The sequence below is a fragment of the Anas platyrhynchos genome, chromosome 1, assembly GCF_047663525.1.
Source record: "Anas platyrhynchos isolate ZD024472 breed Pekin duck chromosome 1, IASCAAS_PekinDuck_T2T, whole genome shotgun sequence".
Lineage (NCBI taxonomy): Eukaryota > Metazoa > Chordata > Aves > Anseriformes > Anatidae > Anas > Anas platyrhynchos.
Window position 1 is genome coordinate 92,041,159 of NC_092587.1, and position 27,561 is coordinate 92,068,719.

General features: G+C 46.6%; 1 protein-coding gene across 30 annotated transcripts in view; it reads left to right on the top strand.

Moving 5' to 3' along the window:
• The first annotated feature begins 24,283 nt into the window (after window positions 1-24,283).
• BBX (BBX high mobility group box domain containing) overlaps window positions 24,284-27,561 on the top strand; it is a 148,024-nt gene continuing 144,746 nt past the window's right edge. For 4 of the 30 annotated variants that reach the window (XM_027449482.3, XM_027449484.3, XM_027449483.3 and 1 more), the window contains exon 1: window positions 27,322-27,421. Coding sequence is in view for 2 of the 30 variants with exons in the window: in XM_027449488.3 (XP_027305289.1) it covers window positions 24,594-24,715; window positions 27,322-27,421 (222 nt within the window). In the remaining 28 variants the exon portion in view is untranslated. Of the gene's footprint in view, window positions 24,428-24,564; window positions 24,716-25,060; window positions 25,172-25,393; window positions 25,534-25,631; window positions 25,942-26,027; window positions 26,562-27,321; window positions 27,422-27,561 lie in introns of those variants that run through there. The other 26 variants (XM_027449499.3, XM_027449516.3, XM_027449503.3 and 23 more) reach the window with 19 other exon arrangements.

Sequence of the window (27,561 nt, forward strand, 5' to 3'; positions counted from 1 at the left end):
GGGGAGCAAAGCTTTTATACTCGTGGACATAAAGACATCAAAGTTCAGTATTATATTTCACAATATCTAAACTGTGTTGATGATGGAGCCCAAAGAGCATTGAGAAGATAGCTCAGTAATATGATGAATCATATAATATGCCAAGTTGGAAAGGACCCACAAGGATCGTTAAGTCTAACTCCTGGTTTCACACAGGACCACCCCAAAATCAGCCCATGTGTCTGAGAGCTTTGTCCAAACACTTCTTGAACTCCCCCAGGCTCAGTGCTGTGGCCACAGCCCTGGGGAGCCTGTCCCAGTGCCCGAGCACCCTCTGGGTGCAGAACCTTTCCCTAACCCCCAGCCTGACCCTCCCCTGTCCCAGCTCCATGCCGTGCCCTCGGGTCCTGTCGCTGTCCCCAGAGAGCAGAGCTCAGCGCCTGCCCCTCCGCTCCCCTTGTGAGGGAGCTGCAGGCCGCCATGAGGCCTCCTCTCAGCCTGCTCCGCTCGGGGCTGAACAAGCCAAGGGACCTCAGCTGCTCCTCGTACATCTTGCCCTTCAGACCCTTCACTGTCTGTGTAGCCTTCCTTTGGATGCTAATAGTTCTATGTCCTTCTTTTATTGTGGCTCCCAAAATTACACACAGTGCTTGAGGTAAGGCCACACGAGCACAGAGCAGAGAGGGACAGTCCCTTCCCTCGACGGGCAGTGCAGTGCCTGATGCACCCCAGGGTAGGGCTGGCCCTCCTGGCTGCCAGGGCACGCTGCTGGCTCGTGTTCAATCAACTCGCTGTCAGGCAGAACCCCCAGATCCCCTTCTGTGGGGCTGCTTTCCAGCCTCTCGTCCCCTAGTCTGTACGTATAGCCAGGGTTGCCCCATCCCAGGTGCAGAACCCGACACTTGCTTTTGTTGAACTTCAAGTGGTTGGGGGTTGCCTGGCCCTCTAATTTGTCAAGATCTCTCTGCAAGGCCTCTCTATGCTCAAGAGAGTCAACAGCTTCTCCCAGTTTAGCATTGTCCACAAACGTACTTAGTATTCCTTCAGATCCTGCATCCAAATAGTATATGAAACCTTTTAAGAGAACTGGCCCTAAAAAGGAGCCCTGCAGAACCCCACTAGTGATTGGTTGATAGTGATGAGGTTAATAGACAGTTGTACCAAAAGCCTGGAGTATCTTTTGCAGCTCAGTCATGCTACTAGTGAGCAGAAGGAATAAAAGAAGTAAACCAAGGCATTGACATTGTAATGCCAAGGAAATGTCCAGAGGAAGAAGAAATAAGGAAGATAAATTTATCTACTTGAATAAGGTTTGGTCAGAAAAAATCCATAGAGTAAGGCTACAGATAGCTGATGCAGAAGTTAACTCTATCTCAAGACATGACAGTGAAAGCCAGAAGTCCACTGAAGATGTAGACAAAGATTGAATACCTTCAAAAGCAAGTTTATTGGAGAAAATACCACATATTAAATAGACTGGATATATAACAAAAGTCATATGAGAGAGATCAACACTTTCTTAGGCTATTCAGAGAAAAAGGTGATGAAAATATTCAGGCAGTGTCTCTCGTGGCAGCAGGATTACAGGGTTAGCCACAGAAGCCCTCCGTCAAGCACACAGAGGGAAGCGTGGCATTTAAACATTATGAGGACATAGAGAGGGAAACCCAGGGCAGACAGAAATGACGGATCCATGTTTGTGTTATGGTAGGTTGAGGAAGGACACCAATTCAGCCTGAGAAGATTATAGAGAGGAGGAAGACAGTCATTGTAAGTCTGAACTCCTACCATATCACCCTTTTGCCGTCTCCCCGTGGATGTCTAGCAGTCCATGCCCAGCATGACAGAGCTCTTGGTCCTGTTTCCAGTGCACCTAGCAAAAAAATGTTACGGTAGTCTAAGAGTGCAAGGTCTTGCATTTCTCATTCTTCTACCTTCTTTTCTTCTTACCTAATGTGCTATCCATTGTCCTAAGTCTTGTGTGAAGATCTGTTGTGAAGTCACTTCTGCATGGGCTTCTCCCACCTCGCCTCTCTACTTTGTAAGAGTACTGCCAACAATAAACGGTAAGACTGCCAGTAATGAACAGAGGTTAAAGCCTTCTAGTAAAACTAAAATAATTAACAGTCTAAAACATATGTTTAAACATAGTTGTAGTTTCATTCACTATCATAGATTTACACTTGAATGAAGGAAGAAAGAATCAGGAGTAGAACTGGAAAGAAACAGATTTTATTTTTTTTTCCACAAAAATATTCAAGATCTTAAGGAGTACTCATTACAAACCAACATGAAATCAAAGGAACATCATTTTTTTCTGCAAAAACAAAATTTCCTAGGGAGAAAATGTTACGGGGAAGAATGTTACGGGGAAGGTGTCAGTCAAATTTTAATATTATTTGCTCCATTTTATTATAACAGGAGGTGGTTCCAAAGTACACTTTTTACAACAAAATGTGAAAAGATGGGATGTTTTCTAACTGAACATCTGTTTCTTCAAAAAATTCCATATCTCTAATACAAATATTTTTCAAAAAAATATTTGAACAGGCCTAGCCAGTAGCGTTTTTTATAAATATGAAACAAATTTGAATGAAATTAAAATTTGCCAAGAGTCACTACATAGTTTCAATGTTACTTAGGCCTAGTAGGTATTATTTTGATACAGATAAGAGAAGTAAAAGGAAGTTCACTTTTCTCTGTGTTCCTTAGGTTAATGAATTATATAGTTTCGCTTACTTAGTATGGCAAAAGTAGGCTTTTGGGGTTTATGCACTCAAAAATACGTAAAAATTATAAGGGTGTTTAACCAAAAGGCAGATAGTCAAAAAAGTAGCCATGAATAAATTGTCAACAGACAGTTTCTTTCTGGTGCTTCAGAGAGGATTTGGAGCAATTTCCAGGAGGAAGGTGAGGGAAGGAAATCTATCTGGTAAAGTGATGCATTAATAAAATGGATTGTGTGACCTGTTTGCCTCTGATAGAAGAGAGTTGGACACAGATTTTTACACAAATCTAAGTGATGAGTACAGCAGTTAAACCAAAATGATCAGTTTTGTTTGCTATAAAACTTCAGAGTTCTTTCTCATTATCTAGTGGTGCTTCCAACAAATACTTGTAAAAAAAAAAAAAAAATAGTTAAGACATTAAACATGGGAGGGGAGGAAAAGATGTGTGTGGGGGGCAACATGCACACGCTCTGATTGAATGCTGGTACTGGCCTACCTCCAAGGAGAGCAGGGTTCAGTTCTTGGTAGGTCTTGGTATGCTGGACAACCTTCGCTGAATCCCTTTATCTTCTGGTTCCTGAGGTTCCCCATCAGCAGTGATCATTAGTGTTGATGATTACAACCCCTTTCCTCAAGGGCTTTGAGATCTACACATTTAAATAACTGCATAAAATAGGTATTATTACTTTGCCACAAATATAATGACAAGAGACTTCATTGTAAACTTTATCCACTATGATACTGTGTATGCTTATTTTTACATGGACAGCAGGACCTTGGGTATGCTTTTTTAAAGTATTTAAGCATTAAACACTTAAAGGAACTTTTTTAAATACCAGCCTCAGCAATCTTAAAAAAAAAAAAAAAAAAAAAAAGTGAAATGATAATCTAAATTAGAGTGGAATTGCTCAGGAATTCTCAAATTTAAGTGCAAATAGATATCCACCAAAAGTGGCGGAATAGCCTGTCTTTGATTTTTAGGTCACTACAAAGTTGCAGCAAATAGTTTTGAGGATGTCCTCACCAGCACTAGTGTTAAGACCCCCAGCATCCTCTGTGTAAATGAAGCTCACCCACAAGAAAATTCATGATGGCATTTCACAGCACTTCATTTTTATATATAATGGGCTGCCGAGAGCACAGATCTGAACGCTAAGCCACATGTCAAGAGTTCTAGCCTGACATCAAGTGCCACGCTGTATACTGCAATTTCTATCCCTGGCCATTTCCTTTGTAAATTTTCTCTCAGATTCCTGTCCCAGTACCCTCTCCATAGTCAGAGAGCAAAATGTAGCAGACCACCAGCATTAGGATACACTCACACGAGGAACAACTGGGCTGATCACACTTCCCAGGGAAAATAAACCCATTAAAACTGTCTAATTTTGCAAAGGCTATGTTAGGGCTCTGGATTATTGCTATTTATCTGGCTTACCGAACCATTTACCTTGCTTGTTTTCCCATGTGTTTCAGGCTTAGATTGCTCTCACTGCGAAGGGCCTTATTTTACAGGAATGCAGTGGCTATGTTACTAAAAATAACGCTGGCCTGGCACTAATGGTTGGCATAGTAATCACCAAAATTTATTTTGGCACATACCTACAGCTTTGGAACAAGCAAAACCTAGAGTGCGTTTGACATTGTTTCAATGAATTACTGAATGACTGCTTTACTTTTTGCTAGAAAAGAAATTCTTTAACTAAATTATTTTTTAAGCTGCTTGTTATTAATGAAACAGTAACATGACAAACTCAATACCAGAATAAAATGTTTTGAGTGATCTCATATGAAATATAGTTCCAATATAATTCTCTCTGATTTGCTATTATTACTATTATTATCATTATCGTTATCATTATTGTTATTATTATGTTTTGAATGCCAAGCAAACCCAGCAGTGGTCAGTTTTAAGACCTCTCACACTCCCTGCGTGGTACTGCAGATATCAACCTGTGGCATTTTATATCCGCTTCTGTTTGAACAAGTACAATTAAAGGGCAAAGTGAGATACGAGGCAGTGGCGTATCAAGCCTTTTGTGTTTAAGTGTCATACCTGTGCACTGTATATACAATTTTGTCAGGAGTCCAGCAGCCAGAGGTGACACAGCTGTCCCCTAGAGGCAGTCTTGCTTTTCCGTATCGTAAATTGGGATAAAGTCTATATGGCTAAATCTATGCTGAGGTTGAAACAGATTATCACGGAGTACTTGGGAATTATAACTGACATCTGTGTAATTTCTCCTATTCGTTGCAGTAAGTTGATTTAGGTACAGCAGAGAACGTGGCCTACAATTATTTCCTGTTTATGAATTCCCTATTTGTTACTTTTTGCCCTCAGAGACAGCCCAGAGCATATTTACAGACTTATTAGGTATCAGCAATAACAGGCTAACAGCCATAAATTCCATCAATTGTTCTTCATGTCCTAGAACAAAACTCACTGCCTAAAACACAATATTTAATAATTCTTGTGCTCCCAGCAAGCTTGTTTCAACTTCTGTCCCTTCCTTTTAGAAAAAGAGAAGGTGTGTATGGTGGAAAATGTGTCAGAGGGCTTTGGATGACATGAAAGGGCTACATCATCTTGAGCTGCAGACATGCAACTTCATTCGTAAAATGTATGGGTAATTATGTGGCATAATTACATGGTCTATCCAGGTAATTGCATGCGAAATTGAGCATGGTGTCATGTGCTAATGAGGTTTACAGCTACACGTACATTTTTGTGTGTGTGATTGCATTGATTAAGATATTTTAAATCGGCTCTAATAGTAAGGATTATTCAATTGTGTGATTTAAGCTACTCCCAGCAGGGTGAGAAGTGTACCACTGCAGAAGTTTAGCATGAGGCCTTTTCATCACTGATATATTTCAAGTGGAAATTGAATTGGGTTCTTTCTCCTACCACTGGTGGTTCAGTTGCTCTGCAAAAAGCTGCCTAGGAACTCAGGAGAATCAGTGAGGTCCTGCTACCGCTGTCTCGTGTCCATAGGCTGTGTACAGAGTGACAGATACAGTGTGCAATGTGCGAGCCGGGTGCTTGGTGCTGACTTATCAGAGCGGTATACAGATGGTTATCCTGTGGCCTCAGGGAGGGAGCAGGAGGAAGGCCTGGTAGACCTGCCCCAGTATGATTTTGTTCCTCAGGCTGTTGGGGAGGATGTCCAGAACTGCTCAGAAAGCTGCTGCCCTTCCTGTTTCTGTACGTTGTGGAGACCCTGGGTGAGACAGGGTCGGCCTGAGGCTAGGTGTTTCTGCATAAATCTGCAGAAGTCACCGTCCCCAAAGAAACTGCAGCATCGCCTGCTTCCTGGCGGTAGGATGCACTTGCAAAAACAACTATATTTCAGAGGTCTTCCCCCCTATAGCAACTGTAGTGCTGTAGTCCCTACACACAACACAACCAGCAGGCATGGGATGCATCACTGCCCATGCTGAAGCACCAGTCCTCCCCCACGTCCTTCTTCCTCCCATCTTCATACGCTCTGCTATCAAGTACTGGAAAGCAGAGGAAGGTCCATCGTGGCAGAGGAAGGCAACGGCTGATCAAATGACCCTCCTGACAGGAAAATTATGCCTGAGGTATCACCCATGCGATCCTGCCGTCATCACTGGCTGTGGGTACAGTAAGGCTGAATAGTCCAGGAGAGTAGGCGGGGAGAGGTGTGCCTGACCAAGGAAATTAGAGACTTATTAAATGCTCATTTACAAAGGAAGGTGAGATCATACCGGAACACAGCACCTGGCCTTTCTTGCAAGTTTATAATACTGACACCTGCTAACATTAAAAAAAAATAAAAAATACCCCATTAGGAGAATTATTTCACCCACACTGTCTTGCAGTTGTCTTTCCTTTCACTGAAAATGACACTCTTTTCCTACTGGCTACTGTAATAGTGGAAACAAGCCTAAAATGTGAGCATAATTGAGAACTCTTTTGTATAAAATTATCTCATTCAGACATACTGGTTCTAGGAAGTCAGGCTAATGTAATGATTATGGTAGGAGTCTGGAAGTCCAAGGCTGCTATTCCTGATTTGCCTACTGACTTGTTTTATGACTTTAGAAACAACTTAACTTTTCTGTGATTCATCTTCTTCAGCTGGAAGATGGATATGATAATGTTTGTTTATTTCAATTAAGTCTTGAGTGGCTTAAAAGGGATTAATTAACCTTCATCAGACAGGCAACTTAGAATGGCAATAATGCATAATGTTAATAATAACTGAGTAACCCTAAAAGGTGGGGGAGGTCTTCTTAAAAGAAAATGCTGAGCTTTAACTAAAAGATGGTATGAATAGAAAGGACAGACTCTATGTTTACAAGTGAGAACAGAGAACCTACTGAGCCATCTAGTCCACGCTTGACCAAGACAAGCTAAAGTTTGTGTATTTATTTTTTGCTGAATTGTGTGTCTTCTAATTCCACCTTGGCTATTATTTCATTCCAGTCAGTTGGGGAATGTTTACATCTGCTCTTATGAAAACCCATTCACATATCTCAGTATTTCAGATTAATTTGCCTGTCTGAAGCCTGGGTATATCCTCCAAAGTCTGTTCTTTAAATACCTTATACTGTTAATATTTACAATACATGGTGCTTGGAATCATACCGCCTTGCCCAATGAGACCATTAGATTTGCAACCTGCTCCCAACCAGCATGGCTATTCTTCCACCACAGGTGTCAAGACGTTGTGCTGTTAGTTCTGAAAGCCTGGCCTGGTGTTCTAAGAGATATGGAGTAAATCTCTGTAATTTGTCTGAAGATAACTGAAATACATCAGCCTGTAATAGCTGAGGCTCTAGCTCTACCATAATAATTAAAAGCTGTGTCGGTGTCAAGAAAAGTGCAGTCTGAACCTGTACTTATTTGTGTATTTAAAACCAAAGAATTTAGGGCTAAATTCAATCCTTGTGTACATCTGTGAGTAAGTACTTGAGCATAGGTTTGATTCTTCTTATCATAAATGTACCAGTCTGTCTCTAGCTCCCAGTGGAAAGCACAAACCTGAAGACCTTTAGGCTACAAGATCCATTTCTTTCCATGAGTGGTTTAGGAGTAAATGGTGCTCCAAAGGCAGAACTTGTGTCTGCTGGTGTGCAGGTTGTCATTTAGGTTCGTTCATATTTTCTGAGGAAAATATGACATTATGGCAATTATATCCCTGCATTTACAGGGTTGTATCTATAATTAATAGAGCCTAGAATTAGTGCTGTTTGGAAAAGCTGCAAGCACAAAGACAACCTAAAAATGACCATCATTTTCTGTGTGGATGACCGATTTCATTCCCATGTTATCGGTAAGTTAAATACTACTGGAACCAAAGTAGTGCTGAGAGAAAGCTCACTTATCAGCCCCTCGTCAGTGGAATGACTGTTTGCTTCTGTCATTATAATAAACCTTCTATATAATAAAACTGACTGCTCCTTCCTCTGTGGAGAAGCTATTCTTCTCCAAATATTAGTTGATTTTAATTAGACCCTGTAGGTCCCGCAGTACGCCACTAGGTCTCATTCATTTGTAACTTCCACAGTTTTCCTTGGTGTGTTTATCACAAATAAGGTATCAGTGGTGTTTTAGCCTTCACGGTAAGTGCTTGTTTCGAAGTATTGCGCCGAGGGAACTTGTGGTAACATTTTCAAAATCACCTAAGAGCCCAAGTTCCACTTTCCACAACGAGCGAGGTGCTGAGGCTCTGGCTGAGGCAGCTCACAGGCCAGGCGCCATTTCAGTGCAGTCTATGCAGGCATACGGAGCTGCAGCCGGGTCCCTTCTCTTGGTCACACCAGGCCGCTGAAGAGAAATGCTTATAGAGCCTTCAGGATGTCTCCTACCTCATCTGCATTCGTTCAGGATCCCTATGGCAACTACAGCAATTGCTCACTTGGAACAGTCATCTTAGGATGGCATTGTATCATTTCTTTTTTTTTTTTTTTTTAAAGTGATTTAGCAATTGAAAGTAAAAGAAAACAGTAGAACAGCATTGATGTCCCAATAACTCTATGGAGACAAAGTACAACTACTTAAACAGACCAGTAGATGTCCAAAGACTGCTATTGAGTGGAACAACTGGGCTCAGCAGAAAAGCTACAGCCTTCCTCTTGGGCAGCTCAGCACTTTTCCTTGGCACTAATTAGAATGGGGAGAGGGGGAAGCAGCCTTAAATCAGAAGGAAACCTCAAAAGTTACATTTAGGGAAGGAGTAGCTTTTATTTAGGTCAGTGCTTCTGAGGTCTCTAATTTCTAGCATCATTTTCTTGAAAGGATTCTGCATCTGTGAAGTGAAATTCTTTCTTACAGGCTCTAAACAGCAATGAAAATTATATAGTGAAGGAGTCAGTAAGCATTGGGATATATTTCTTTTCTCCATCTGATTATTGCTTAGAATCCATATCAGATTTTGACCTGAGGTTGTTGTAGGAGTATTGGTTTCATTCAGTTACTGCAGAGGTGTTATTTGTACTGTGTATCAATGAAGTTTTGATCAGTATCAGGGTGTTTTTCATGTCTCCATCCACAACCATTTCACGGAAAATGTCTGCTAGAATTCTCAGGTCTTCATGGTTTGCAGACGTCTGTGGTGTTTCACTTTGAAGATCCATACCACAATCCCCAGAGTCAGCAAAGGTGGGGTCTGTCGCATCACCCCAAGGCTTCTACATCGTGTTTAAGTCAATTTAATCACTTTTAGAGTAAGATTTTAGTGAATAGCAATACTTGCATTGAGCCTTCTTTTGGAGTAGAGATAAAAAAACTATTTATGTTTTGATTTTTTTAGATGCAGTTTTCCAAAGTGGTTGTGCTTGGATTGCTACATTTACATTGCTTTGACTCCAATCAGCTCAGCTGGATACTGCAACGTGTGAACATGCAACAGGTCACAAAACCGTAAGCTTAGCTTAAAGGTTGGGAGATTTTTAAATAGTAATATGCTCGAGAAATTGTGGATTTATGCACCACAGTGATCATGGTCAGACTTACTACAGAACTTGATCCTGGGTTTGTTAAATACCGACTGTTGTAGGACCAAGAAATTAGTTAGTTTCCATGTTAGTTCCTAATAAAGGTTTAATGGGGGAAAAAAAAGTCACAGTGATCCTGACAACACACTTGGGGACAGGTTGATAAAACTCTTTGATGGAAAAGAATTTCTTTACATTTGAGTGAGAGCAATAAATAAATGAAAAAAAAAAAAAGTTTTGAGCACTTTGAGCCTATCCTGGTTTTTCCCATATTTAACATGAGTGAGAGAAATCTCTGTGTGTTTATACATCTAGTCACAAAAATATTTTAAAACATTACTGAAATCAAACATTTGAGGATGAATTGTGTCCTTTTGGAAGCCAGTGGCTTAACCAGTGACTTCAGTGGTTAACATCTTTACTCGTCATTCTGTCTTGAGATTGAAACCCTTAACTTTAGAAATTAAGAGGAAAAGTAGTTGTAGAAGGCATGAAAAGAAATCAGATTTCCTATTAGTAACATGGAAATCTGACTGGTACCAACATTCAGGTATAATGAGAGGCAAATCTGAAGATACAAGCTTGGACTGAGATTATTGGCAATCTAAAGTTTGCTTAATTCAGAACTGAGAAATTTTTATTATTTTTTTTTTATGATTTCACATTAACTTTTATTAATTTTTCACAAATGTAAACATCAAAAGGTGCAAAATAGAAATACATGCTTTTGCAACTTTGTTCTTCAAAATCTATTACATTTAATGAATTTCCTTTTTCATGTATGTATATGGACTTTTGGATTTCTATGTGAGTCACAATTAAAAATCTGAAAAGAGAAAAGAAACATATAGATAGATATATACTTTTAAAATCAACATATGTTCAATTAAATTGTATTTTGCAATGAGGTCAGCCTGCTGCTTCAGAAGCTTTCCTGAAAAATATATTTGTGTGGATGAATCATTTTAAGATTCAACAGTCAGTGGAAGTTGACAGAGGCTTTTCATATGAAATATTACACAACCTTATGAACATCAAAATTATATGGCAGGAACTGTTCTGTTGAGCGCTACAGTCACTTTCCCAGGATCAGATCAATACATTTTCTGTCAAGGAACAAAATCTTCTAAAACAACCAGATTTTTATTTTTTTTTTGTAAGAAAATGTTATTTTTAATACAGCTAGCGGTGTAAGTCTATAGCAGTACAAATACAATCGCTTCTTATTGAAGCAAACTGAGGAGGTACTCCACAGTACATTTTCACAAACTCGCATCCGTCACGCAAAAGTGCCTGGACATGCTTAGCTTTTCACAGAGGGGCATTTATTTCAACAGGACGGAGCTCTGCCTGTAGAAGAAGCACATATGCTTGGTCTTTTCATTTTCAAAATCACAGTCTTTGGTTCTGATCCTACAGGCAACCATGAAGCTCCTGTAACTTGGCTAAATCCTGTTTTCTACATATGCAAGGGTTGTCTTGACAAACAGCTCTTAAGGTATGGAAAAACCCTGGAAACATTCTGCATGTGCATAGCTTTTAGGTGGAGGTATAGTTAAAGACATCACCTTATTTGATCCCAGTGGATCTAGCCACAGTTGCAGATTTGTTTTTAAAGACTCCTTATGTTGTCTGCAGTTCTTTAAGCACATTTGGGACATTCAGAGTTACTTTCAGGGGCTACTAAGGCCTCTTTCTGTATGAAACAAGACAAAGATAAAAGAAAGGGGTGAGATTTCTTTGCTTTTTAAGAAATTAGAACCATCGTTTGAAGTCATTCAGTCTCTTCTGTTTGCTAGGCCTTTTCTTCCCATTTTCTAGCAGACAATGTCCCAGTGAAGGTCAAGAGTTAATCAGAAAAAATAATTGGTTTCCTGTGTTGGGGAAGAATTAATGTCATCAGACTGATAGTTGTAATGATTGTAGAAGAAATAAAATAGTTATTGAATTAAAATAAAAATAAAATAGTTATTGAGTCTGGTCTTTATCTTGGGCTGAAGAATGCATACAAGTGTGTACAAACTTGAGATTATCTGAAGTAGAGATCCTATGACGCTTAATTTAAATCCTGTGGATAGGAAAACAGCATTTTTTAGGTTATCTGTTGTAAATCTTCATACAGAAAAGCTAAGGGTAATTGTGACACCACATAACTTCAGGCATCTAGGCACTTTTGCCATAAGACAGTCTCTTCAGAGGCTGCTTATGGACAAGGAGGGGAGCTGAGTAACCACCAGAAGGAATCCAGAATGATTCTAGGCCCAAGAGGAGCCTGTTTGTCTTTGGTAGTTGGAGTGAGAGGCCCTGAAAAACACGCAGAAAGTTTTGCTTTTGTCTATCTCTGAACTAAAGCACGTAACTGGATAATAACTGGATAACGCTGGTTTTGTTTGTCCTTCATCTCTTGCAACAGGCTTAAGATGCCTCAAGGCTGTCTCTTCTAACAGAGACTAGGGGAAGTGGAGTGAGGGCCACAGAAAACTTTGTGAAGCAGCTACAGAAGAGGGCAGTGTTTGCAGTGCCTGGTGGCTCCAGAGGGAGTTTAACACAAAGTTAGGGCCTGAGCTTCCAATGCGCATCTCCACCTCGGTGATGTTTACCTGAACAATACAGTTCTGAGAAGACGCCCTCCTGTTTCCTGAGGAGCTGTCAGCAGCTGTATCACTTTCCAACAGGTAACCTAATTTGAGTAGTTGTCTTGCTCAGTATCTGAATACCCTCTTTCTCCTCCAGCTAGAAGCAAAATTCTCTGACAAGGATCAACAGTCTAGATCCAACACTGTTTATTGAACTTCTGCTAGTGCAGCAATCCCTTCAATTTCTTAGCTGTCATGCAGACTCTCAGAAGGCAAGGAAAGGTACATTTCCCTTTTCTTACCAGATGTCACAGTGGTACCTCACCACTGGGGGTGGTACCCCATTTTGGTGTCTGGGTGACACAGGCCACAGTGTGAGATACTCTGTCCTCCACTGGCTCACACTTCTCCTCCTTGGATTCTTGTAAGAAAGAGCAGAAAAAACAAGTCTTGAGATTTCCTTCCTCTAGGGGCATCAGGCTGGCCATAGCTACTGCAAGCACCCTTGGACAGGTCTGCTCTACCATGAAGTCTTAACCCACCTACAGCTCAGGAGGCTCAGACTGGGTCTGGTAGAAATAACTATCCCCATCCTGAACTTTTAAGCAGTCCTCTGCTTGGTCCCACATGCCAGCAAAAAGCAATATTTGAGCTAAATTTTAATTCAAGTTCTCTTCAACCATTTGTTTTTTCAAAGCTGTGAGGCATCAAGCTTTCATTGTCTCCAGCCAAGAGAGAATGTGAAATGGCCCCAACAGGTGCTGGGGAGAAGCATTTCAGAATCAGCTCATAACTCAACAGACACAAAGTAAATGTATTCAATAAATATTTTATTTTGACACATAGTACACATTCGTACTTTAAGCAAATACTATAGCCAAAGGGATGCTTACAAAGAGATTGACACAAAAGAAATAGCAAAGCATAAAATTATCATTTTCCTGAACAGAGAGATTTTTGTACTTGGAAGAATTTTTATATTCTTTATTGAATACCATTCATGTGCTCTGTACTGCTGAGAATCCATAGCCAGCCTTGGGATAAATATTTTCAGAGCCATTTAATGATTTGGAGACTAAGGCCCATTGACAGTCAGTAGTTATTAGGTGCTTTTGATGGTGTTACCTGTCTTCTACAGTCCACGGGGTTCACTATCTAAACCCTTCAGGTCATTAAGAGACTTTCCATTTAGTTCAACGGCTCTACGCCAGTCTTGCAAGGTGCTGTGACCTCTCTATGAGGAGGTGGGAACCTTTCTGGAACAAGAGATTGGTTTGGACTAGGAGAGAGAGTTTAATTAAGGTAATACAAGGTATTTTTAAGTAGGCAACGCTCACTGCTATGATGCAAACAGCAGTTGTGCTAGAATAGTGTTTAACATGTATTTTGACCTTTCAAGTGAACGACGAAGAAAACCAGTGAAACCAACACCACCAATTTGATTCAAACTGCTGCAGTCTTCACTCACACCTTAGTTAGAGAAAACTCCAGTAACCTTTGGCAAACCTGAAGCATTCAGTCAAGATTAGCAAGGCAAAAAAAAAAAAAAAAAAAAATGACTCACCTTGTTCTCTTCTGTCTACTCAAATTTGAAAGAATCTGGGCTGCTTGTTGTTATGAAACCCAATCTTGTGTGGATTCCAAGCTGATGAGCACGAGCGCCTGAAAATATCAGAAAACTGTGGTTTAGCAAGAGAAATAGAGAGTGAGTGGAGGAGCCATCCTGTTGATTTTGGAAGGAGTGGCAAAAGTTCCACTGACTTCAGCTGGGTACGAGCCAGGCCCACCGGGCATAAAATTCCACTTGGCATCTCTTCCATCTTCCACACACAATACTGACAGGGGTCCTACAGACAAAATCTAATTGATTGTGGCACTCAGACATCACCCCAAAATTGTTCCTTTGTGGCAGAGTTTATCCCCGTGTAAAGATTCAGCATGAATAGGACTATGAGAGACTTGGATGCTGCATAAACCTTGTTTTGTTCCTCCGCATAATGGAATTCCACCCTTGGAGAGTAAGCAAGGAAGTCTGCTTCTAAATGGTTCGTTTTCTATTACAACACATGATGGATGCGTGTTTTCAAAGTATTTTAAAGGCATGTGTGCATTATACTAAAGAAAGGTGTTAGTTTGATGGTGCTGGAAAATGAAACCTTGGATTTAGCCAGAGATAAGAAACAGCCCTTTAGTATTTTCATAAAATCTTTGGTCGAAACATAGATGCAGCAGGATCCTATGGCTTCATCAGCCCCCTGCACCACAATTTTTCCTAACAGCCTTTCACAGAGTTTAATACAGAAGAGGAAGATCAACTGGATGTGAATATCGAGCTCCATGTGCTGAGAAAGGGTAAGTGCTGAGACAGTGCTATCCTTGTCGTATTATCGCAGCATCCACAGACTGAGAAAATGAGGGCTTCTAGAAGGTAATTCACCTGAGGAATTTGACCTTTATCTTGTTATTATGCTAAAATATGGCTTCACCATACATAAAGTGGACTAGGACAATTGGCATACCTATTGATAATGAGACATCATGATGTTGAAACACTTGAATGTTGTAGATTATTATTCTCCTCTTCGTTTCACACATATACACACCTGTTCAGAATGAAAATTGGCTAGCTATACATTTACTAAATTTCTCCAATAACACAGAAGTTTTGTAGAATAAAGCAACGAGTTCCAGTGGCAACATATGTGCTCAGCTCCTGCTATGAGATCGAAAGCAGACAATCCCTACAGACCCCAGCGTGGGGATGACAGCCTGACAAAATCACACCCCGTACTTACTTTCGTGTCACTGTAAAAGCTCTGAGTAAAGCTGGAGAATAAAAGAGATGAAACCATTTTAAGTAAGCATTGGTATGCTAACAAAAGCAGCACTGAGGTTTCACCAGCTGGGTCTTGTCTTGGGAAGATGCTGAATGGTCTTAACAGGGAAGGTAGCAACCACACAATTTTCTTGGTGTCACAGATGAGCCAAAATGCAACAATACCCTTGGAGAAAGTACATTATTATTCACAGTAATGGGAAAATGCCCCAAAGTGTCTGGGTCGTTTCATTAAACCACTGCAGTCAATTACATAAAAACTACTTTGGGGGAAGGATTCTATACCTATTACTGGACTTAAACCGTAAAGGAGTGTGGATGTGAATGAATTATTTTTTCCTTTGTATAAAAGCGCTACTGAGGTTGTGTTCAGCATAAGGAGAAATTTTGAAACAAGATAAATAATAAAATAATCCAACGGGAAAAACAATAGGAGCAACAACCATCAGAGAGTGAGCAGAGTGAAAAACCAATGCAGAGAAAAGATAAAAAGAGAAGCAAAGGTGGTGAAGAAAAAAATATCCAAAGTGCCCCACGTTCCTATCTGAATGTGCCTTGGAGGATAAGGGGTATTCCAGCCTTTCAGGAGGCAGAACAACTCAGCAGAAAACTAAACACAAAAGCAGTCGCCAAGGCTTTTTCTCCTGTGGGCCGTGTTTATAATCAGAAATCAAAACTAGTTAATATAAAGGCAACGATGACAAAAGAAGTACAAACAAAAATCCCTAGCTTGCAACCACCTACTTCAGTAGCAGAGTTTCAGCGTACGATGTCATTCCTACACTCTCATTTTCCTAGAAGTTATTTTCCTACAGGACTCGGGACAGATTGGTCCTCACCTGAACTTCAAAGGCGAGGTGCTCGCTCCCTAGCCATCCTGCTATTAGGAGCCTCCCAGGCATACACTGTGTCTGTTGAGTGATTTAGAGGCACTGATGTTCAAAGCCGTTCAGCCAGCCACAAGCTGGCCCACCTCGCACCGTTTTGAGGCCATTGCTGCCAGTTCCTTTGGATTGGCAGCAATACTTCCCTCAGAGAATTAATAATTGTAAAACATCAGGAGTTACTGAAACTAGCAGATAGCTAAAGTGATTCTTGTCATAGCTTCTGGGATCTTTTTTTTTCAGTCAGTTTTTTTTTTATCCAGTAGATCAGTCCATATTCCGTGTTCGTATGTTGTGTATTTTAATGGTGTGTTTGATTGTTTTCCCTGCCCTATTTTGGAAACAAGATAAAACATTCCAGAAAGGGGCTCGCCAATTAAATGTTCAAATCCATAAGGGATAGATGTTATAATACTCGTGCTGTTTCTTATGCTGAACAATAATTTAGGAAAATCTGCTGTATTTAGGGTATGTTCATCCCTGTGTGCATGGGAAGAACCTCACAAACATAGCACGTGAGTGTACATTTTCTGTAACTTACCCCTGGCAATAACCTGTGTTCAGACATCCACGCTTACCCCATCTCCATGTATTTAGCTCTTTCTGCTTATAAACTTGTATAATGTGTATAATGAAGCTCAGTCCAGTATTCACTCTGTAAGTATCTTAACAGGCAGGTGGGACCGTGGAGACCTGTTTTGTGTTGGTGGGCATTAACTTAGATCATTGTACCTGCAGAGAAAGTGCTTGCCAACACGTATTACAGCTCCACACTCTACCCTTGCACAATCGGGTTCTGCCTGTGTGTGGTTAGAGGCCCTGCAATGAAGCACTGCCATTTCCCTGAAAAGGAGAGCTGCATGTGGAATCAAGCGAAGCTGATATTTTTACCCATACAATTTTCCTCTTGCCAGGAAGCTGGTTGGATTTTGTTTTGGTTTGGTTTGGTTTGTTTTTTTTGTTTTTATGAGAATGTCCATGGGGGAATGTCGTTTCCATTTAAGCTTTTATTTTAATTTATTTTGGTAGTAAATGCTAACACTTCAGTGAAGATAAAGATGCTGCTTGGTATATGTTGCCCAAGAAATATGAAAAATTTCTAATGAAATGTATTCATTTGCAATTGGAAGGTGAAGGGATTCCTGTCAGCCATAATGTGAAAGACTAGGAGGATTTGTCCTTAAGGAAATAACACCTCCCACATCAGTTAACACTCTGCATGGTAAGCAAAGGAAACAGAAGAGGGTGCATGGTCACAGTTTCTCCTCCACTCATCCCTGCATGCCTGTTACACCTGCATGTGTGGAAGCAAAGATGCTGAGCTCTAAACTATACAAATCCCATCCAAACGGCAGAGCTTTGGGAACAACCCCATGCTCCCCAACGCTGATGTGGTCTTTTCCAATAATTTCAGCAGGGTTTGGTACAGGACCAGGTCACGCAGCACTGCTAACTTTGTGCATCAGTATGTGAGGGTAGACAGAGAATGCTTCACTTTTATTTTATTTATTATTTTTTTTATAAATCAGCATCTTATCTCGTGAGTTTTCAAGAGACTATGCATGCACAGAGTGTTTTAAATGCACATTTTAAGAAGTTGTTTGCAGTTGACTGAGGAATTGCACCGGTGCAGGACCAAACCAAGAGGGTGAACAAGCGAGCCTGAATGCCAGTTTGAGCACAGTTTGGTAATGCTGAAAACAGAAAACTGAAAGCATTGTAAACGCTGAACTCATTCTGTCACGAGGACCAGCTTTGGGGGATTCCTGAGCCAGTTCACACGGTGCCCATAAGAAGACAGAGATGTTTGGGGGTTTTCTCTACAACAAGGCTGGGGAAAACTCAGTTTGGTCTCATGTTTGAGCACCATCTCAGCATAGCTTAGAAAGAGCCGTCGCTCCTCCTTGTGCCTCAGTTTTCTACGTATAAAAGAGACGTAATAATATCTACTTTCTCACAGGTTGGAACAGCAGTGAACATATGATGACTACAGTTTGGAGACAGTGCAGTAATCCACAGGTGGGCACCATGGGTGGGAAAAATGGGTATGGGACTGGATGCTGAGACTGAACCTCCACTGCTACTGGAACGGAGTGAGGCTTTGGTAATGCCTTAGGTAGAGCCTCCTCTTCTCTCTGTCTCAGTGACTCACGCCTCCAAGGGCTTGTTGAGACCTTTAGGTTCCTAACACCCCGCTAATGCCAAAGCAGAGGCATCTTGTGCAGCAGTGGGCAGGGACCATGTGTTGAGTGAGCAACCCGCTGGTGGCTTCCCCTGCTCCGGACTTGATCTGCTGAGTGACCTTCCCACACTGCTCCGCTTTGTGGCCAGTGTCAATACTCTGCCTTGTGAAGTTATTTGTCCGCAGCAATGGGGTGGCTTTGCCCCTCAGGGAACACTAGCTCCACCCCCACCAGCAAACATCACACACAATGTTTCATCCTCAGATAAAAATGGCTTTGTACCCCTGAAGCATGAGTACCAGAAGTGTGTTCCTCTGACTGAGGATGTGGCGACGGGCTTTCACGCAGATGGGTCAGTGAGGGGCAGGTTTTGTTTGGTTTTCAGTACTTCGTGTACCCACTCAGAAGCACAGTGGAAAAATGAATAAATAAAAACAATCAGAAACGTGAAAGCTGCACAAGCAAATGTACCAACCAGTTCCTTCAGTTCTGTCCAGTAACACAAAATCAGGGTGCAGCCCTGGTTAACTGCGAAATCTGAGACTTGGTCTTCAGTCTAGCTGTTGCCATCTGTACTCCAAAATAAGAGATCCTGACAAGTACTTACAAACTGGTGACAGCAGGAAAATATCCCCCTCTAGTCAGCAAGAGCTCTGTCATTGCCATTCACACTGTCAAGACTTCCCTCACTGATTGTTAAGTTTTGGAGCGAGAAACGTGCCTGAGCACAAGGCTCCAGCCTCACAAGCAAGACAAGGAAGGACAGAGCTCTGAAGCTACACTGACACTTGTTTCTAGGCAGATTGTCTGGACGAGCCAAGATCGTGCCAAGGCTTAAGCGTATGTGCATGAACAGCTCCCTCAAAGTCAAGAGATGTGTGTATAAACCTCCCTTTGACCAGGACCTCAGTTTGGATGTAAGGCACTCGGGTGATTTCTGAAATAATGCGTATGTATAGGCAGGAAAATTGGAATGGAAGCAACAAGTCAGCGTGGAGATTTAAGACTGAAGGGGAAATGATTATTAACTTAATCTAAGCTCTGCTGAGGATGCACAACGTGAGTTCATCTCGGTAGAACTTCCACACAGTCAAGTATTTAAGGTTTCTTTATGAACACCCCTCACAGACAATAAATCTCACCCAAGATTTCTGCATGTCTTCCTGCAACTTCCACTTGAAAAAGAATGCAGGCAGGGCTATGCAAACCACCAATGTCACAAAGCCCAAGACATGAATCGTTTCCTTCTTCCTCTTTTTTTCTTTTTTGTTTATTTCCTGGAAGGTCTCAATATCCATCCAGTTTTGTTTCCCTCCCTACGTCATTCTTCAAAGCTGGTAATCTTCCTTCTAAAAGCAGTTCCTCAAAAAGGGAAGGCTAGATAAGGTCCCCTGTCTCGAGGCTCCACTGGATGGGATGCTTCTTCCCTCTTTGCCAGCAGCTGAGCTTGGGATCCTTACAACAGTATTCCCCCACGACTACCACCTGAAGGAATAAACCACTGATCCCTGTTCCTGAGGCCTTCTCTTGTAGAGATGGATGGGATCACCAGCAGTGCTCCGTACTTGCCTAGATATAACGAGTTAAGAGTCAAATACCATGCCTTTGAGTGGCTCAGTGACTAATGCATGCTCTTGTTATTTAGGGTCAAATGGTCACTTGCACTGTTTACTTTACAAATGGTAGCAGCACTGTGCTGCCAAAGAAGTGTGCTGTGGTCTCAAAGCCGAAGGAACTGCAGGCATGGCAGCGGGGCGACGGGACGTGTGTCTGCAAAGCCCAAAATCCATGAGCATTCGGGCTCACACCTCATAGGTGCTGCTCTTCCATTCAAGTAGCTGCAGGGAGTTGGCACTTGTCAAGCACGGGCTCAATGACATCCTCTTCAGTTAAGCAGTGGACTTATCAGAATATAAATGTTTTGTTGCTTGGTTGTCCTTGTTCTCCTAGAGAGAAGGAAATGCATATTCGTGAGGTAGTTCTGGAGTCACTGGCAGTGTACTGGAGGTCCGAGGAGGATGCTACAACGGAGCTGTCGTTTCTTTAAAGGACCCTGAACATTTATAGAAAAGGGAAAACAAGCAAATAAATTAATGTTTGAATAATTCCAGATACGGAGATAGGAAAAAGAGGCCCTTGGGTGGCAGAAGGAGAAAGCTACTCAGGAGCACTGAAATGTATTAAGGGGCTAGCAAGCTAAAATTGAAAAAAGATTTCCAATTACATTTTATGCTTAAAGCAGTTAAATAATATTGCAGCTTGCGTGAGAGTTAGAGTAAGAACTGTAAGGTTTGAGAGCATGGGGCTGAGGAAAGCTGCAGTCCTTCGGCTCAGCTTTTTGCAGGGACTTTGTCAGTAAGTCTGAAGGAATCCCGCTTTACGGGGTGTGTGAGTGATAGACCTGCGGCTCTCTTGCGTGTCGCTGGCTTTGGAAACCAATTTACTCACACAAGACTAACTCAGTGGGCTACATAAACTCAGGTGAGCAGGTCTGCCCTGATGTACATGTATTTTGTAATGCAGGGCTCTTGTATAATGACAAGGAAAATCTCCTGAGTTTAGAGCTGAGCTGGCAGTTGCTTTATCATCGCAGACATCGCATATTTCACACGCGCCAGTGTGTTAAGTAGTTAACATGTACTCACTTAACGCACACCTCAGTGTCTTGCGGAATCAGAAGCAATCTTTACTGAAGTGGTAGGCTCAAACAGGCCTGGATGCTCTGGCTAACCTATTACTTCTTCTGAACCAGGAAAAATGGTAATAGCTCGTGCAGGTGTAGTACTATTTCTCTGAAAAAGGGAGGCACTATGAAAGAGACAGAGAGCATCAGAGAAAGAAATATACAAAGTGATGCACTGGGAGTCAGAAGCCCAGATTTGATTCCTGACTTTGCTGCTGCCATACTGCGAGATTCCTGGCAAGTCAATTCATCCTTCAATGTTCCCTTCCTGCCCTCCTGTCCAGTCTGTTAAATGAACTGCTGGCAGCTCAGGTCAGACATTGCTTGTAGGAGCTAACCTCGCAGCAGCTGGTTTTGTCAGAGGGTTGCAGTTGTTACCGCTTGACTAGTAAAAAGAGGCATAAAAACAAGGAAAAGAGTTAATAGGAGACAGTGGGAAACGGGCGCACAGCTAGGGAACGTTTAGAAACAGCACCTAGAAATTACACAGAAGAAAATATTCCGACGATCTTAATGGTGTGAAATAACAGGAGCGAGGAACAGGAGCGAAGAAATGCAGTCCCCTACGGAGAAACCAGCCGAAGAAGTTGGCCTGTTCTCTGGCTTCTGTTGAGTTCTTGAGAAACTGAAAGTGCTCCTAAAAGGGGCTGAGGTGGGAACAACAACTTCCTGAAAGCGTGGTCCTTGGAGGATGGCTATTCTGCACTGCTCCCGTGGCTCCGCGCCTAGTCTGAAGCGGGTAAGTCTGAAGTCTTTCTCCAGCTTTAGTTCAGACAAAAAGCCTCCGCCCTTCGGTGCTTGCACATAAATCGCTATTAATGTTACCGTGTTATACAAGTGCATTGGGGAGGAAAACAGGCCCTCTAATGCATTGTCCCGTGTTTTTTAACCTGAAGGATGCCACGCTCCTCCGTGGGCTGCGGGTGGACACAAACCACAGGGGGAAAAAAACAAACAGAGGTGGGACAGGCTCCGTAAGGCTGCATCTGCCTCACCCTTTCTTCCCCGTGCTTCTCCCCAGGCGGCGTGCAAGGCTTAGCGCAGATGAAGCATATGCTCCCAGAGTTGCCTTATGGCCTTCCTCCCCGGCTCACATGACAACCGTCACTTGTAGTCAGCCATGGTAGCAGCTCAGAGGGATCCAGGGCCTGCAGGCTCGGGCTGCAGCTGGCTACTCCGAGCTCCCTCGCTAGTGTCTGAGTGCGTGCGAGCCGGCCGTGGAAGCGCACATCCACCGCAGCCACCGGTGGCCGGCCCCGCTCCGCAGCCAGCAGGTAGCTTCTGCCGGGGGCAGAAGGAGGAGAGAAAGTGTTAAACGAGGGTCAGATGCAGGCTCCCCGCTGCCAGTGAGCTCCTCAGCAGGCCCCAGGGGAAGGGAACAGAACAAATCCTGATTACTCTCATTTATATCGATGCCATCCTTTTCCCCGGCGTTATTAAATAACAGCGAAGCGAAGGGAAATATGTTTTCTCCTTTTGACAGGGCACAGACACGTGGACACTTTCATCTTTTATGTTGTGCCACGGGTTAATTAAGAGGGGTCACGCGTTTGTGGGCGGGGGGAGGATGCTCTTCTGTCACCTGCGTGCAAAATGGGCGAGTCCAAATGAACTCAAGCGAATGCCACAAATGTGCATCTTCGAAGCCCCAGATCTGGCTGCATGGGCATCTGCTCTATCTGCACTGAACCACACCAACTTCAGCAGAGCTCTGGCTGCACACAGGAGTACGTGTGAACAGAGAGCAGCGTAGGGTCCAGGCCTCATGCTTTTAAACACTGATACCGATTACACAGAAGTGTCAGCCAGGCGACACTTCTCATTTAACGACATGAGTTTCTGCAGGAAAATCTGGAAACGCAGCTTGCGCAAAGTCTGAAGCCAACCAAGAACCAGCAAGCATCTTCAAAAAGTTCAGCGCACACTGGCTGTCCCCCGAAAAATTCCTCCGAGACTCTGGCTACCACCTTGTAATTCTTGATAGCGGTGACTGACTAATGCCAGAAATATCTCTGAGTGGGCATGCAAAGAGATTAATATGCTTAAATCACATGTAGAGAAATGGAGGAACAGAAATATTTACTACTCTCCCATCCTCTCCCTCTCGGTGTTTGCAGAATGCCCTGGATTGATAGCCCAAGAAAACACAGCCCTCTCTTTCACTACTGACGCAATGAATCAAAGGCAGTGGAAAGTCGAGCATTTTATTTTCTGACTATACCGGTGTACCTTAGCTTACTCATCTCTCTTAAACGGTGACAAAACGCTTGTGCTTCTACAGGCCGAATACGTGGCTGGCTGCCTTGCGACTCATGGAGCCATTGGTAACTCCGCAAAGTGGACATGGAACAAGATTCTTCTAATTCGTAGCACTGTACATGTATAGACATTTAGTGTGGCTGTAAGCAACTACATTGCATGCAAGTTGTCCCTAGCTTGACCTCTCCTGGGCTGGAAGGGCATCAAACGTAACAGAGAGTCCTGATAAAGAAGAAATGGAGGCATCCTTTAAAATGAACTTCATGTGTGCTAACAAGCATCTAAATCACGTATATTGCCCAGTAGTTACCTACACCAGCAGGACTGTAGCAGTGAAGAGGTGTGAGCAGCTCTGTGGTGTACTTTTATTAAAGTGAGTAAAAGAAGCCAAGAAACGAGGCACCTATGCTGAGAAGGAAGGAACTACACGCACTAGCTGTGCTTTAGCTGCCCGGCTTGGGCCTCTGACTGGCAACTGCTTGTGCATACGGACAAGGTGCTGCTCACCTACAGTTGCAAAACACCTCATCATCTACAGATGATAGGAGGAAAATCTGCCTGAAAACGAGGCCACCTCTTCATATGTGACCAGTGAGTTTTGTGGGCCTTGGCTTGCCGGTGTCCTGGCCTGTGGCACCTGACACGCACCTGACTTCCACAGGACGGATGCTCAGTTAGCGCTGGAAATTAAAAATATGAGGCAAAATGTATTAATTGCAGAGTGTGTTTGCTGTGATAGCTGTATGTTATTCGGGCAGCGGCTGTCCCACCCCTCCGTACACCACGCCGGGTGGGAGGCAGCTCGGGGTAATTTCTCACATCTTCGCAAAAACCGCGCGGGCCGAGTTGGAAACGCAGACACAATTTTGTGCTTGTGCTTTACTTCACCACTTTATTCAGACATTGGAAATGCTACTGCACGTTATTTAACATAGCTGTGCTGTAAAGAGAAGTAAACAATGGGAGGATGCTGCAGCCAGCCGTGCCCAGCGGGGCGCGCTGAGGACGGGCACGCGTGGGGTGAGCTGCGCGGTGCCCCCGGTGCTGGGTGTGTGAGGGGAGAGGGCTGTGTGTCCTGTGGGAGCGGCCAGCCGCGTTTCGGCGGTCGCTGCCCCTCGCTGTCACGCCAGCTGCAGGCTGGGCTCCGCGAGGGGCTGGCGGTGAGTGCGTGCCCGGGGTGTGCCCGGGGTGTGCCCGGGGTGTGCTCCGCGGGCACGCCGGGGTGCGGGGCGGCTCCCGCAGCCGGAGGGGAGCTCTGCCCCTCACGCTCCGGCTGCGGGACGGGCGGGCAGAGCCCCGCGGCGAGCTTTGTGCGAGGCGAGGAGCGTGAGCAGGGTAACAGCGCGTGTGAGCGAGCGAGCGTGAGGAGTGAGTGTGAGTGTGCGAGCGAGCGAGTGAGTGTGCCAGCGGCTCCCCGGCGGGGCGCCGCGGGTGTAACGGCGCCGCTGAGTGGCTGGCGGGCCCGTCCGTCAGCGCGGCGGCCAATGGCGGGCCGCCTTACATGGCGGGGGGCTGTTGTGGCGCTGCCCGGCTTGCATGGCTCCGCGCGGAGCCGCGCTGCGAGCCGGGGGGGCCGCGCTGCCAGCCGGGCCGGGGGGCGCCCGCAGCCCCCAGCCCCAGCAGGTGAGCCCCGGCCCGGCGGCGGCCGCCGCTGCGGGGCTGCGGGGCTGCCGTCGGCCGCCGTCCCTCCCCAGCCCTGCCCGCGTTGGAAAGTTTGGGCAGGGGAGGACGGGTGGGTGCGCGGCTGCCCGGCGGGGAGGGCAGGGGCGAGGGGCGCGGAGCCGGGGGGCGAGGGGCGAGGGGCGGCGCGGGGCTGTGCGGGGGGGGAGCGCTGCTGGCAGCGCGGGGAGGAGGCAGGGGTAGGCCAGCCGGTGCCAGGCTGCGCTGGGAAGCAGGCACCTCTCGGCGCCGCCGGGGAGGAAGGGGAAGGAGGAGGAGGAGGAGGAGGAGGAGGAGGGGGGGGGGGGGGGGAGGAAGGCCGGCCAGCCATCGGCCGCCGCTCGCTGCCCGGCCGCGGGGGGACCGGCGGGGGCATCGCGGGCAGAACCGAAACTTCATCCCCAGGGGGAGCGCCCGGCGGTACGGGCGGCGGGGCCGGGGGCTGCGGGGCCGGGGGGGGACGCCCCGAAACGCAGCCGGGGGGAGCCCCCGGGAGGGGGTCGCGATCCGGCCGCCGGGCTCGGGCAGCGGGCGGAGGGGCGACCCCGGCGGGCAGGCGGGCAGGGCAGCGGCCGGGCTCGGCCGGGAGTTGGGCTCCGCGTTTTCCGGTAGGCAGCGGCGGAGCCCCCGGGGGGGCGGCCCCGGGGGGCGGCCCCGAGGGGCTGGGGGGGTGTCGGTAAGTTCGGGGCGGGGAGCAGCCCGGCTGCCTGCCTGCCTCCGGGAGGAGGAGGAGGAGGAGGGTGGGAGGCAGGCCTCGGCCGCGTCCAGCCGTCGCCGCGGAGGTAAGTTGTGACATTGGGTGGTCGCGATGACAGAAAACTTGGCGGGGGCCCCCCCGGGCAGGGGGCGGCCGCCTCGGGGGGGGGCTCCGGGCGCCGCCGGCAGCCGGATGGGTGCTGCGAGATCGGGTCGCTGGTGAATTACAGAAAGCAGCAGCCCTCCTCCTCCTCCTCCTCCTCCTCCTCCTCCTCCTCCTGCTGCTGCTGCTGCTGCTTCTCCTCCTCCTCCTCCCCCCCCCCCCCCACCCCCGCCAGCCGCTTCGCTCTTCCTCCTCTCGGGTTTATTTGCAATGTATGAAACTTGCATGGCCGTGGGGAGAGCCGATCCGGGCTAGGCTGGCGAGGAGGAGGAGGAGGCAGGGAGGCAGGCAGGGAGGCAGCCGCGCTAATCCCGGCGCCGTGCGGCAGCAGGTTTGCGTTGGAAATATCGGCGCAGCCCGGCGCCGGGGGAGGGAGAGGAGGGAGGGGAGGGAGGCAGGGAGGGAGCCGCGATGCGAGGGGCAGCCGGGGGAAGGCAGAGGCAGGGCCGCGGGGCTGCCACCGCGCCGGGGGGCGGCTTCGCCACTTTCTGATTTATTTCCCCGGTTTATTGTTGCGCCGGGGGAGGCCCCGGCGTTGTAAAAGTTGTTGTTTTTGGCGTGTGCGTGCGTGTGCGTGTGTGTGTGTGTGCGTTCTGGTTGTTGTTGTTGCTGTTGGGGTTTTGTGTCTTTTATTTATTTTTTTTTTTCTGGAGGTGAGCGAGTCGAGTGCGTGCCGGGAGGGGAGGCCGCCAGGCCGGCGGTGGTCACTGGGGCCTGGGGCGCCGAAACCATTGCCCGTCCTGCCGGTGACACGTCCCGGGCCCGCCGAGGGGACAGCGGGGGGGGCCGGCACCCGTGCGGCTCCCCCGGCGCCTCCTCCTCCTCCTCCTCCTCCTGCTGCTGCTGCTGCTCGCCGGTGGCAGCGGGATGATGGCCCGGGCCCGCGGGGCGGAGGAGGGGAGCAGCGGGCAGGGAGGCGGCCGCCGGCCGGAGCCCCCCGGGCGGGTGGAGGTGCGGGGGGAGCCCCCCGCGGCCCCGGCCCCATCCCCGGCCCCGGCCCCGGCCGGGTGCCCCCCGGCCCCCGGGGGGTGAGGTCGGTGCGGTGCCGCCGCTCCTCGCCTCCCCGCTCCAAGCAAGATGGACTCTCGCTCGCTCGCCTCTCCGCTGCCTCCCGCACTCCGCCGCTTCTCCCCCTCTCCCCCCCGGCTGGTGTCAGCCGCCGGGATCGACATTTTGCAACTCGGGCGCAAACTTGATGCTGGCCGGCCGCGGGCGGGGGGCGGGCGTGTGTCTGTGTCTGTGTCTCTCTGTGTGTGTGCGAGCCCGGAGAGGCACGGAGACCCTGCCGGCAGCGGCGGGCTCGCTCCATGTTTAATACCTTACCTTGCCTTCCCTCCCCACCCCGCAGCCCGGATGCCGGTGGCCCTGCACTTCGCACGGGCGGCGGCGGCGGCCTGGGGCCCATGGCCCTGCCCCTGCCCCTGCCCCTGCCCCGGCTCCCCCCGGCCCCGCGGGGGCCTCGCCGGGACTCGAACCCGCGGCCCAGGAGGCGCCGGGCCCACCCGCGGCAGCGCCGCCGCTTTTGTCCGTGCCCCGGTGTCTGTGTGTCTGTCTGCGTGTGTCTGTGTGTCCCCGCGGACACCCCTTCTGGCCGTGTCCCCCCATCACGCACCCCCCCCCCTTCCTTTTGTCCGCCTCCCCCGGGGTCTCGCCCCGCGCCCGCCGGGTTGGCAGCGATGCTGACGGTGTGCCTGTGTTTGGTACTTTGTAGGTCACTATCACATGACGGAGGCGTTGAGGCAGCTTCGTCGTCGTCGTCGTCTGGCTGTAATTTCCAGTCGCCTTCCTGGGTGAGTGCTCGGCTCTGCTCGGTAAGACGGGGCTCCTCTCGCCACTACCTGCGGGATGGGATGGGATGGGATGGGATGGGATGGGATGGGATGGGATGGGATGGGATGGGATGGGATGGGATGGGATGCTCCTCTGCTCCCGGCGCTCGGAGCCGCTGCAG